At 40.3% G+C, this 14,463-nt stretch overlaps 1 protein-coding gene across 1 annotated transcript; it reads left to right on the top strand.

The window, feature by feature from the left end:
- The first annotated feature begins 558 nt into the window (after window positions 1-558).
- Window positions 559-11,729, top strand: LOC139399597 (epidermal growth factor receptor kinase substrate 8-like protein 2). The gene is made up of 6 exons (XM_071144958.1): window positions 559-682; window positions 3,272-3,433; window positions 6,354-6,503; window positions 8,540-8,614; window positions 8,688-8,794; window positions 11,437-11,729. The coding sequence occupies exons 1-4, from the start codon at window positions 653-655 to the stop codon at window positions 8,573-8,575; spliced, it is 378 nt and encodes a 125-aa protein (XP_071001059.1). The 5' UTR covers window positions 559-652; the 3' UTR covers window positions 8,576-8,614; window positions 8,688-8,794; window positions 11,437-11,729.
- Window positions 11,730-14,463: the final 2,734 nt, after the last annotated feature.

The following is a 14,463-nucleotide window of genomic DNA, read 5'->3' as shown; positions in this document are numbered from 1 at the left end:
AGACCTAGTTGGGCTCCAGCTGGCCCAGAACAGAGTGGCATGTCTTGCTCTTCATTGTAATCAGAGGGCTGATATAAATACTACACATGCCAGTCTCTCTTGGCTCAGAGTTGAGGAGAGACTGACTGCATCACTTCTTCTTTTTAGAAGAAACATTCATGTGTAGAAAATTCCAAATTGTTTGCATAGTCAACTTACACACAGCTCTGACACACACACATTTACCCCACCAGACATGCCACCAGGGGTCTTTTAACAGTCCCCAAATCCAGAACAAATTCAAGAACGCGTACAGTATTATATAGAGAGGGGTCATAGCAGGGCTCATACCAGGGCTCCTAGCGAGGCTCATAGCAGGGGTCATAGCGGGGCTCATACCAGGGGTCATATTAGGGGTCATAGCGGGGCTCATACCAGGGGTCAGATCAGGGGTCATAGCAGGGTTCATAGCGGGGGTCAGAGCAAGGGTTATAGCAACATAACATGTGGACCAGAAGTCAGTGATTAACCAGGGCAGGTTACACTTACTATGAATATAACCTTTCTACCACTCAACCGTGGGTGTGTTTGGGTTTTATTAGTAGCCTACTCACTCTTTGACCTCTCTGTGTTTTACTTTACAGAGCAACGGAAGAAATACTCCAATGTTATAATGCAGGAGACGTCTCAGTATCATGTGGAGGTAAGACTTGGTCCTCTCCTTTTCCTCTCTCTCTCTCTCTCTCTCCCTCTCTCTCTTCTAGAATCTCAAATCTACTCTGGCTGGTACGTCTCTTTTGCTCTCTCTCTTTCCCTCTCTCTCTCTCCTAGAATCTCAAATCTATTCTGTTCTCTGTTCTCTCTCTCTCTCTTTCCCTCTCTCTCTCTCTAGAATCTCAAATCTACTCTGTTCTCTGTTCTCTCTCTCTCTCTCTCTTTCCCTCTCTCTCTCTCTCATAGAATCTCAAATCTACTCTGTTCTCTCTCTCTCTCTCTCTTTCTCTCTCTCTCTCTCTCCCTCTCTCTCTTCTAGAATCTCAAATCTACTCTGGTACGTCTCTTTCGCTCTCTCTCTTTCCCTCTCTCTCTCTCCTAGAATCTCAAATCTATTCTGTTCTCTGTTCTCTCTCTCTCTCTTTCCCTCTCTCTCTCTCATAGAATCTCAAATCTTCTCTGGTACGTCTCTTTCGCTCTCTCTCTTTCCCTCTCTCTCTCTCCTAGAATCTCAAATCTACTCTGTTCTCTGTTCTCTCTCTCTCTCTCTCTTTCCCTCTCTCTCTCTCTCTCTCTCTCTCATAGAATCTCAAATCTACTCTGTTCTCTCTCTCTCTCTCTCTCTCTCTCTCTCTCTCTCTCTCTCTCTCTCTCCTTTATAAACAGGTTGTCAAACCCTAATCGTATGTGGTGTCTTGTGTGTCTTCCAATTAAATGGGGCAGTATGTATTTATAAAAGCTCTAAACTTTCCTACCAGTAGGTGTTATGGTCCCTTCCCTAAAACACAAAGGTTGATTGGCCCCTACTTGGTTCATATCTGATGGTATACCATTTAAGTGCACCGTAATAAGGCAATCAAGTGATCACAGAGCGACCATAACATGTATCTAATGTGGGCAGAGTACTGAGGTGAGTCAGAGGTGGGCTTTATAGGCACAGTCCGGAATGATATTGTCTGAAATTTAACCACGCTCAAATTCATAGATTGAGCTATTATCCATAGTCCATGATATCAAAAATAATAGTTGTAACTATATGTTAAAGCTGTACAGTGTTTGTAAACAACATTTTACAAACATATATTTGGGGTTTTGATGGGGTCAAACAAATATATACAGTCTCTTAAAGTAGTGGAAAGCTCTTAAAGACTTACCCAGAAAGACTCAGCTGCTGTAATCGCTGCCAAAGGTGCTTTTACAAGGTATTGACTCAGGGGTGTGAGTACTTATGTAAAATTAGATATTTCTGTATTTAATTTTCAATACATTTGTAAAAATGTCTAAAAACATGTTTTCACTGTCATTATTGGGGTATTGTGTGTAGATGGGTGAGGGGAAAAAAAATATTTAAACTGTTTAGAATTCAGGCTGTAACAAAATGTGCATAAAACAGTTTAGGCAACAGGGATGTTGATCCGGGAGGGGGTTGAACATCTCTGCTGTAACCATGAAGCTTGATCTGGACACTTAGCTAGCAAGTTAGCAAACCACATGCATAGCTGGAGCCCTGAGCTGGAGATAACTTATTAACACATCTTAGATGTATTATAGTTATACTAGCCACCGCGAGCGCACGCACGCACGGACGCACGCACACAGTTAATTTACCACCGGAGGTTTGCTCTCTCACCTCAGCTAGAGGGTTCAGATTGAATACAGGTGTCAAACTCAGGGTTGATCACAATGACTTACTATTATATACCTTAACATAAAAAGAGCACAGCTGGAGTCAGTGTCGCTACCTTAGCATTACTTTTTAGACTGACGCTGTTATTCAGAGTGGATTACACTCAATCAAAGTAGGTACAACAACCCACATCATAGTCACAATCAATATAAATAAAACCCTTCTCCAAAAATAGCCTTTATCTGCTAAATGAGTTCTCGTATGAGTAAGCCTAAGTGGTTGTTGATTGGTGAACAACTGGCCTGAATCATCCCTGATGAACATAATGAGTAACTCGGTAGTGTATTGGATAAATTACACTGAGCATCATGGTTACATCATGCCAATCTGAGGCCCAGGAAGACATGTTTCTATGTTCAGATTACTGATAAACTTCTTCCTCTTGGTCTTCTTCTTCTTCTCGTTTGTTTTAAACTGAATCCTGATCTTCTTACTGGTCGTCGTCTTCTTCTGGTTTGTTTTAAACTGAATCCTGATCTTCTTACTGGTCGTCGTCTTCTTCTGGTTTGTTTTAAACTGAATCCTGATCTTCATATTGGACTTCTTCTTCTTCTGGTTTATTTTAAACTGAATCCTGATCTTCTTATTGGACTTCTTCTTCTGGTTTATTTACAACTGAATCCTGATCTTCTTATTGGTCGTCGTCTTCTTCTAGTTTATTTAAAACTGAATCCTAATCTTCTTGGTCGTCGTCTTCTTCTGGTTTATTTTAAACTGAATCCTGATCTTCTTATTGGACTTCTTCTTCTTCTGGTTTATTTTAAACTGAATCCTGATCTTCTTATTGGACTTCTTCTTCTTCTGGTTTATTTTAAACTGAATCCTGATCTTCTTTTTATAAAACCGTGACAGTCCACTATGTTATGAACCCACCCCTCTCTCCCCCCATAGCACCTGTCCACCTTCATGATGGACAAGACAGAGTCCATTGCTACAGTGGACGATGCCATTAAGAAGCTGGTGCTGCTGGACTCTAAAGAGAAGATCTGGACCCAGGAGATGTTGCTTCAGGTCAACGACAAGGCTGTACGGCTACTGGATGTTGATACACAGGTACTTCAACTTACACAGTCAAATTCCTGGATGTAGATGTACTTAACGAATAAAGGGGATCCTGATTCATTGGTTATGCCAGTGAATTGTATTTAACATTATGTATTCAGGTTATTCTGTTGAGATCTATTTAATAAGACACCTGTAATAACCTGCTGGTGTAAAATACAACGGTCTGTTGACTCTAAAGAGAAACCTCTGACGGGAAAGACATATATATATATATATATACATATATATACTCACTATATATACATATATATACTCACTATATATACATATATATACTCACTATATATACATATATATACTCACTATATATACATATATATACTCACTATATATACATATATATACTCACTATATATACATATATATACTCACTATATATACATATATATACTCACTATATCTAACTATATATACAGTGCCTTGCGAAAGTATTTGGCCCCCTTGAACTTTGCGACCTTTTGCCACATTTCAGGCTTCAAACATAAAGATATAAAACTGTATTTTTTTTGTGAAGAATCAACAACAAGTGGGACACAATCATGAAGTGGTACGACATTTATTGGATATTTCAAACTTTTTTAACAAATCAAAAACTGAAAAATTGGGCGTGCAAAATTATTCAGCCCCCTTAAGTTAATACTTTGTAGCGCCACCTTTTGCTGCGATTACAGCTGTAAGTCGCTTGGGGTATGTCTCTATCAGCTTTGCACATCGAGAGACTGAAATTTTTTCCCATTCCTCCTTGCAAAACAGCTCGAGCTCAGTGAGGTTGGATGGAGAGCATTTGTGAACAGCAGTTTTCAGTTCTTTCCACAGATTCTCGATTGGATTCAGGTCTCCATCCATCTTCCCATCAATTTTAACCATCTTCCCTGTCCCTGCTGAAGAAAAGCAAGCCCAAACCATGATGCTGCCACCACCATGTTTGACAGTGGGGATGGTGTGTTCAGGGTGATGTGCTGTGTTGCTTTTACGCCAAACATAACGTTTTGCATTGTTGCCAAAAAGTTCAATTTTGGTTTCATCTGACCAGAGCACCTTCTTCCACATGTTTGGTGTGTCTCCCAGGTGGCTTGTGGCAAACTTTAAACAACACTTTTTATGGATATCTTTAAGAAATTGCTTTCTTCTTGCCACTCTTCCATAAAGGCCAGATTTGTGCAATATACGACTGATTGTTGTCCTATGGACAGAGTCTCCCACCTCAGCTGTAGATCTCTGCAGTTCATCCAGAGTGATCATGGGCCTCTTGGCTGCATCTCTGATCAGTCTTCTCCTTGTATGGCTGAAAGTTTAGAGGGACGGCCAGGTCTTGGTAGATTTGCAGTGGTCTGATACTCCTTCCATTTCAATTTTATCACTTGCACAGTGCTCCCTGGGATGTTTAAAGCTTGGGAAATCTTTTTGTATCCAAATCCGGCTTTAAACTTCTTCACAACAGTATCTCGGACCTGCCTGGTGTGTTCCTTGTTCTTCATGATGCTCTCTGCGCTTTTAACGGACCTCTGAGACTATCACAGTGCAGGTGCATTTATACGGAGACTTGGTTACACACAGGCGGATTGTATTTATCATCATTAGTCATTTAGGTCAACATTGGATCATTCAGAGATCCCCACTGAACTTCTGGAGAGAGTTTGCTGCACTGAAAGTAAAGGGGCTGAATAATTTTGCACGCCCAATTTTTCAGTTTTTGTTTTGTTAAAAAAGTTTGAAATATCCAATAAATGTCGTTCCACTTCATGATTGTGTCCCACTTGTTGTTGATTCTTCACAAAAAAATACAGTTTTATATCTTTATGTTTGAAGCCTGAAATGTGGCAAAAGGTTGCAAAGTTCAATGGGGCCGAATACTTTCGCAAGGCACTGTATATACTCACTATATATACATATATATACATATATACTCACTATATATATATATATACACAGATATATACATATATATACTCACTATATATATCTATATATATATATACTCACTATGTGTATATATATATAATATATATATACACAGATATATACACAGATATATACACAGATATATACATATATATACTCACTATATATATATATACTCACTATATATACTCACTATATATATATCTATGTATATATACTCGCTATATATATATATATATATATATATATATATATATATATATATACACAGATATATATATATATATATATATATATATGTATATATATATATATATATATACAGATATATACATATATATACTCATATATATATATATATATATATATATATATATATATATATATATATTTTAACACAGATATATACATATATACTCGCATATATATATATATATATATATATATATACACTCACTATATATACATATATATACTCACTATATATATATATATATATATACACAGATATATACATATATATACACTCACTATATATATATATATATATATATATATATATATATATATATATATATATATATAGACACAGATATATACATATATACTCACTATATATGTACATATATTCACTATATATATATATATATATATATATTCACTATATATATATATATATATATATATATATATATATATATATATATATATATCACTATGTGTATATATATATATATATACTCACTATATATACCTATATATACTCACTATTTGTATATATATATATATATATATATATATACTCACTCTCTCTCTACTCTCTCTTTACCTCCCTCTCTCTCTCTCCTACTCTCTCTCTCCTACTCTCTCTCTCTCTCTCTCCCTCTCTCTCTCTCTCTCTCTCTTTACCTCCCTCTCTCTCTCTCTTTACCTCTCCTTACTCTCTCTCTCTTTACCTCTCTCGCTCTCTCTACTCTCTCTCTCTCCCTCACTCCCTCCATCACAGGAAGAGTTGGAGAACTTTCCCCTGCCTACGATCCACCACTGCCAGACAGTGTTGAATCAGACCAGGTATCCATCTGTCCTACTGCTGGTGTGTCAAGACACTGAACAGCACAGACCTGACATACACTTCTTCCACTGTGACGAGGTCGAGGTGGGTCACTTCTATCTACGTAATCATGAGAGACAACAGCAGGTCACTATATAGGGAATGGGCCCTAGTTAATAGCAGGTCACTATAACCATCTGTCAAAACAAATTAAATCCAGCTTTATTTATAAAGTACATTTCAGACATGGATGCAACGCAATGTTCTTCCCAGGAAAAATCATAGATAAAAATAAATAAAGATAAAACCATAAATATTAGCCACACAACAAACATCCGAGGATTAAAAACTAAAGAATAACAATAATAACTGATGACTAAAAACACCCTCAACTAAAAAGGTGTGTTTTAAGATCTCTTTTAATTATGTCCACAGTTTCATCCCCCCTCAGGTTCTCTGGCTGGGATCATAATAACTAGAGGCTGGGAGCATAATAACTAGAGGCTGGGAGCATAATAACTACAGGCTGGGAGCATAATAACTAGAGGCTGGGAGCATAATAACTAGAGGCTGGGAGCATAATAACTAGAGTCTGGGAGCTGGGAGCATAATAACTAGAGGCTGGGAGCCTCTAGTTAGAGGCTGGGAGCATAATAACTAGAGGCTGGGAGCATAATAACTAGAGGCTGGGAGCCTCTAGTTAGAGGCTGGGAGCATAATAACTAAGGCAGATTTTATAGTGCAGTGGGGAAAGTGCCTGTGAATAGGAAGTTTATTTTTTATTTTATTTTTATTTCACCTTTATTTAACCAGGTAGGCCAGTTGAGAACACCTTTATTTAACCAGGTAGGCTAGTTGAGAACACCTTTATTTAACCAGGTAGGCCAGTTGAGAACACCTTTATTTAACCAGGTAGGCCAGTTGTTTATTAAACCAGGTAGGCCAGTTGAGAACACCTTTATTTAACCAGGTAGGCCAGTTGAGAACAAGTTCTCATTTACAACTGTAACCTGGCCAAGATAAAGCAAAGCAGTATGACACAAACAACAACACAGAGTTACACATGGAATAAACAATAAACAAGCCAATAACACAATAGAAAAATAGAAAAAAAGAAAGTCTATATACAGTGTGTGCAAAGAGGAGGTAAGGCAATAAATAGGCCATAGTAGCGAAGTAATTACAGTTTAGCAGATTAACACTGGAGTGATAGATGAGCAGATTATAATGTTCAAGTAGAGATGCTGGTGTGATAGATGAGCAGATGATAATGTACAAGTAGAGATACTGGTGTGCAAAATAAACTTAAATAAAGTGATTAACAATAGCTTGTACTTCTTCAGATATGCATTTAAAAACTGGAAGAAAGTGGTGTGGATAGGATCTAGAAGGCAGGCAGAAGTCCTAATTTGTGATATCACTTTCCTGAACATGTCTGTGTCAACCAGAGAAAATACATCTGTAGTAGACTAGGGCAGATATCATCAAACTTCTCATCAGGTCTTGACTGATACCCAGCCTAACGTTTGTTACCCTTTCTCTGAAATATGCCATATTTAGATGTGGTGGAAAGTTCACCTAGGTTTGCGGGGGGGTATGTTTTATCCGGCCATAAATGGTCGAGAAGAGCATTCTCTAATTATTCTGATTATCAAGTTAGTAAAATGAGCCCGTCTGGCATTTCTATAATCGCCTTGTATTATATGCCAAGTTGCTCTCTCTAAATATCATAATGGACGTTCTCTTGATTAGTTTCTTCACTCATCCAAGGGGCTGTCCGCTTGCTGTGGCATCAATAGTTGACCTTTATTTGCTATGTACGTGATCAACTAAATGATCAGACATACTATCCTGAATTACCAGTGACCATCTTTTTCTTTAAGTAATTTTTTTGACAAATCATGATTTGATGATACTTTTGACAAATTGTGATTTGGTGATACTTTTGACAAATTGTGATTTGGTGCTTGAAGTGTAGGCAGGGACTTTTACCAGAACGTTTGTTGTGATTCTGTAGTCCTATACAATTGTTATTCAGCACTGACCTCCGTACACACACCCCCTACAGTCAGAGATGCTCCATGCAGACATATTTATATTGACTATGCTTTCTCTCGCTCTGTCTCTTCTCTCTCTGAGAGATGGTCTATGCAGACATCGACAGTGCCCTGGGGTGACAACAAACATGGGAAGAAGATGCGACCACAGACCTTGAAGTAAGAATGGTTATTTCTAACCAGCCCCAACCCCCCCGTAACCACCGTGATTAAAACCCCCTCCTCCTTTCAGGGTGAACCAGGAGAAGATGAAGCGCCACAGAGAGACCATCATCCCCCCCTCCTCGGCCCCTAAGGGCCCGACCCCAGGAGGCCGCGTGGCTGCCATGAACATGCAGGGTAAGACTTATACCACACACACATTACACACAGAGAGAGACACACACACACACACACAAAGACACACATACACACACATTACACACAGAGAGTGAGAGACACACACACATTATACACAGAGAGAGAGAGACACACACACACACATTACACACACATTAAACACAGAGACACACACACATAAACACATTACACACAGCAAGAGAGAGACACACACACACACACACATTACACACAGAGAGAGACACACGCACACACACACACACACACACACACACACACACACACACACAATACACACAGAGAAATACACACACACACATTACACACAGAGAGAGAGGGAGGGAGAGAGAGCGAGACACACACACACACACACACATTACACAGAGAGACACACACACACACACACACACACACACACACACACACACACACACACACAGCATAATCCAAATAAAAGTAAATACCATTTTATTGGTCACATACAGTTTTCCTATTTTATTGCATAACAACCTGTAATTTAAATATATTTTTATTTGGATTTCATGTAATGGACATCCACAAAATAGTCCAAATCGGTGAAGTGAAATGTAAAAAACTTGTTTAAAATAATAATAATATGAAACGGAAAAGTGTTGTATGAATTCACCACCTTTGCTATGAAGCCCCTAAATAATATCTACCTTTAGAAGTCACATTATTAGTTCAATAAAGTCCACCTGTGTCCAATCTAAGTGTCACATGATCTCAGTATATATATTATATACACCTGTTCTGAAAGGCCCAGAGTCTGCAACACCACTAAGCAAGGGGCACCATGAAGACCAAGGAGCTCCTCAAACAGGTCAGGGACAAAGTTGTGGAGAAGTATAGATCAGAGTTGGGTTATAAAAAAATATCAGAAATGTTTAACATCCCACGGAGCACCATTAAATCCATTATTAAAAATTGGAAAGAATATGGCACCACAACAAACCTGCCAAGAGAGGGACGCCCACCAAAACTCACGGACCAGGCAAGGAGGTCATTAATCAGAGAGGCAACAAAGAGACCAAAGATAACCCTGAAGGAGCTGCATAGAACTCCTTTAAGCCGTACACTCTACAGAGCTGGGCTTTACGGAAGAGTGGCCAGAAAGAGCCAATTCTCTTTGCTTAAAGAAAAAATAAGAAAACACGTTTGGTGTTCGCCAAAAGGCATGTGGGAGACTCCCCAACATATGGAAGAAGTTAATCTTGTCAGATGAGACTAAAATGCATATGTTTGGCCATCAAGGAAAATGCTTTGTCTGGTGCAAACCCAACACCTCTCATCACCTCGAGAACACCATCCCCACAGTGAAGCATGGTGGTGGCAGCATCATGCTATGGATATGTTTTTCATCGGCAGGGACTGGGAAACTAGTCAGAATTGAATGAATGATGGATGGCGCTAAATTCAGGGAAATTCTTGAGGGAAACCTGTTTCAGTCTTCCAGAGATTTGAGACTTGGACAGAGGTTCACCTTCCAGCAGGACAATGATCCTAAGCATATGTGGTAACACTTGAGTGGTTTAAGGGGAAACATTTAAATGTCTTAGAATAGCCTAGTCAAAGCCCAGACCTCAGTCCAATTGAGAATCTGTGGTATGACAAAGATTGCTGTACACCAGCAGAACCCATCCAACTTGAAGGAGCTGGAGCAGTTTTGTCTTGAAGAATGGGAAGAAATCCCAGGGGCTAGATGTGCCAAGCTTATAGAGACATACCCCAAGAGACTTCCAGCTGTAATTGCTGCATAAGGTGTCTCTCTACAAAGTATTGACTTTGAGGGGGTGAATAGTTATGCACGCTCAAGTTTTCATTTTTTTTGTGTTGTTCTTGTTTGTTTCACAATAAAAATGATTTTGCATCTTCAAAGTGGTAGACATGTTGTGTAAATCAAATGAAACAAACCCCCCAAAATCTATTTTAATTCCAGGTTGAAATAGGAAAAATGCCAAGGGGGTTGAATATTTTCGCAAGCCCCTGTATTTAGCAGATGTTATTTTGGGTGTAGTGAAATGCTTGTGTTCCTAGCTCCAACAGTGCAGCAATATCTAACAATTCACAGCAATACACACAAATCTAAAGTAAAAGAATGGAATTAAGAAATATATGAATATTTGGACGAGCAATGTTGGAGTGGCATTGACTAAAATACAGTAGAATAGAAGACAGTATATACATATGAGATGAGTAAAGCAATATGGAACCATTCTGACCAGTGTTTCCTTATTAGAGTGGCCAGTGACTCCATGTCTATGTATATGGGGCAGCAGCCTCTAAGGTGCAGGGTTGAGTAACCGGTTGGAAGCCGGCTAGTGATGGCTGTTTAACAGTCTGATGGCCTTGACATAGAAGCTGTTGCCCCGTCCAGGTGTATGGGGGCCTTCTCCCTCTACTGTCTCCTGAAGTCCACAATCAGCTCCTTCGTTTGTTGACATTGAGGGAGAGGTTACTTTCCTGGCACCAGGGCCCTCACACTGATACACACACACACACACACACACACACACACACACACACACACACACACACACACACACACTTATAAAACCATGATTAACTGTTATCGTTGTTGTTGTATATGAATAAATAAAGTAGACTCTGACTGTGTCTGTTAGACGTGGAAAGACGAGGCTCCGCACAGCAGGACCCAGAGTCCCATGAAAAGCTGGCCCAGCGTATTGAGAAGGACGTGGTGAGTTCCACTGTTACACCTTGTGACCTACATACTGATCCTAGCTAACACGCGTCTCTATCGTCCTGCAGAAAGTCAGTCATTACTGCCTCCTTTTTTAAATCTCTTTTACCACCTCTAATCTACACTTAACATAAATAGAAACTCAACAAGTTACAAAGATTTAACTGAGTTCCAGTTCGCATAAGTAAATCAGTCAATTTAAATACATTCATTAGGCCCTAATCTATAGATTTCACATGACTGTCGGTCACAGATATCTTAAAAAAAAAAAAAAGTATGGCCGTGGATCAGACACCCAGTCAGTAGCTGGTGTGGATAGGAACACCCAGTCAGTAGCTGGTGTGGATCAGACACCCAGTCAGTAGCTGGTGTGGATCAGACACCCAGTCAGTAGCTGGTGTGGATCAGACACCCAGTCGGTGGCTGATGATCAGACACCCAGTCGTAGCTGGTGTGGATCAGACACCCAGTCAGTAGCTGGTGTGGATCAGACACCCAGTCAGTATCTGGTGTGGATCAGACACCCAGTCTTTAGACCCAGTCAGTATCTGGTGTGGATCAGACACCCAGGCAGTATCTGGTGTGGATCAGACACCCAGTCAGTAGCTGGTGTGGATCAGACACCCAGTCAGTATCTGGTGTGGATCAGACACCCAGTCTTTAGACCCAGTCAGTATCTGGTGTGGATCAGACACCCAGGCAGTATCTGGTGTGGATCAGACACCCAGTCAGTATCTGGTGTGGATCAGAAAACCAGTCAGTATCTGGTGTGGATCAGACATCCAGGCAGTATCTGGTGTGGATCAGACATCCAGTCAGTATCTGGTGTGGATCAGACATCCAGTCAGTATCTGGTGTGGATCAGACATCCAGTCAGTATCTGGTGTGGATCAGACATCCAGTCAGTATCTGGTGTGGATCAGACATCCAGTCAGTAGCTGGTGTGGATCAGACACCCAGTCAGTATCTGGTGTGGATCAGACACCCAGTCAGTATCTGGTGTGGATCAGACATCCAGGCCGTGTATTATCATGCTGAAACATGAGATGATGGCGGCGGATGAATGGCACGACAATGGGCCTCAAGATCTCGTCATTGTATTTCTCTGCATTCAAATTGCAATCGATAAAATATAATTGTCCGTAGCTTATGTGTGTCCATACCATAACCCCACCCCCCCACTGCGGTTGTACGTACTGCCAAATTCTCTAAAACGATGTTGGAGGCGGCTTATGGTAGAGAAATTAACATTAAATTATCAAAACAGTGGCGCAGCGGTCTAAGGCAAATTTGTTTACTGTTAGTGACATCTGTGTGGTGTGACAAAACTGCACATTTGTTGAGTGGCTTTTTATTGTCCCCAGCACAAGGTGCACCCGTGTAATGATCATGCTGTTTAATCAGCTTCTTGATATGCCACACCTGTCAGGTGGATGGATTATCTTGGCAAAGGAGAAATACTCACTAACAGGGACGTAAACAAATTTGTGCACACAATTTGAGAGAAATAACTTTTTTTTTGTGCGTATGGAACATTTCTGGTATATTTTATTTCAGCTCATGAAACATGGGAACAACACACTAACACTTTAATGTTGCTTTTCTATTTTGATTTCAGTTATTTCTGTTACTTGCCTAGCGCCTGCAGATCTGTCTATTAGTAGTTACTCTGCTGTGTGTATTGTTCTCTTACATGGTCGATAAATCACTCTTTAGACTTTCCCCTGCAGGACATTCACAGCTAAACCATTTGATCATGCTAGCTTGGTGGTCAGCCATCACTCTTTAGACTTTCCCCTGCAGGACATTCACAGCTAAACCATTTGATCATGCTAGCTTGGTGGTCAGCCATCACTCTTTAGACTTTCCCCTGCAGGACATTCACAGCTAAACCATTTGATCATGCTAGCTTGGTGGTCAGCCATCACTCTTTAGACTTTCCCCTGCAGGACATTCACAGCTAAACCATTTGATCATGCTAGCTTGGTGGTCAGCCATCACTCTTTAGACTTTCCCCTGCAGGACATTCACAGCTAAACCATTTGATCATGCTAGCTTGGTGGTCAGCCATCACTCTTTAGACTTTCCCATGCAGGACATTCACAGCTAAACCATTTGATCATGCTAGCTTGGTGGTCAGCCATCACTCTTTAGACTTTCCCCTGCAGGACATTCACAGCTAAACCATTTGATCATGCTAGCTTGGAGGTCAGCCATCACTCATTAGACTCTCCCCTGCAGGACATTCACAGCTAAACCATTTGATCATGCTAGCTTGGTGGTCAGCCATCACTCTTTAGACTTTCCCCTGCAGGACATTCACAGCTAAACCATTTGATCATGCTAGCTTGGTGGTCAGCCATCACTCTTTAGACTTTCCCCTGCAGGACATTCACAGCTAAACCATTTGATCATGCTAGCTTGGTGGTCAGCCATCACTCATTAGACTTTCCCCTGCAGGACATTCACAGCTAAACCATTTGATCATGCTAGCTTGGTGGTCAGCCATCACTCATTAGACTTTCCCCTGCAGGACATTCGGAACTGTGCCTAAATCAGATTTGATCATGCTAGCTTGGTGGTCAGCCATCACTCATTAGACTTTCCCCTGCAGGACATTCTGAACTGTGCCTAAATCAGATTTGATCATACTAGCTTGGTGGTCAGCCATCACTCATTAGGCTTTCCCCTGCAGGACATTCTGAACTGTGCCTAAATCAGATTTGATCATACTAGCTTGGTGGTCAGCCATCACTCATTAGACTTTCCCCTGCAGGACATTCTGAACTGTGCCTAAATCAGATTTGATCATACTAGCTTGGTGGTCAGCCATCACTCATTAGACTTTCCCCTGCAGGACATTCTGAACTGTGCCTAAATCAGATTTGATCATACTAGCTTGGTGGTCAGCCATCACTCATTAGACTTTCCCCTGCAGGACATTCGG

This window comes from Oncorhynchus clarkii, unplaced genomic scaffold (assembly GCF_045791955.1).
Source record: "Oncorhynchus clarkii lewisi isolate Uvic-CL-2024 unplaced genomic scaffold, UVic_Ocla_1.0 unplaced_contig_3510_pilon_pilon, whole genome shotgun sequence".
NCBI classification, from domain to species: domain Eukaryota; kingdom Metazoa; phylum Chordata; class Actinopteri; order Salmoniformes; family Salmonidae; genus Oncorhynchus; species Oncorhynchus clarkii.
Note: the sequence above shows the minus strand (reverse complement) of the source record. Positions and strands in the feature narration are given on the sequence as shown.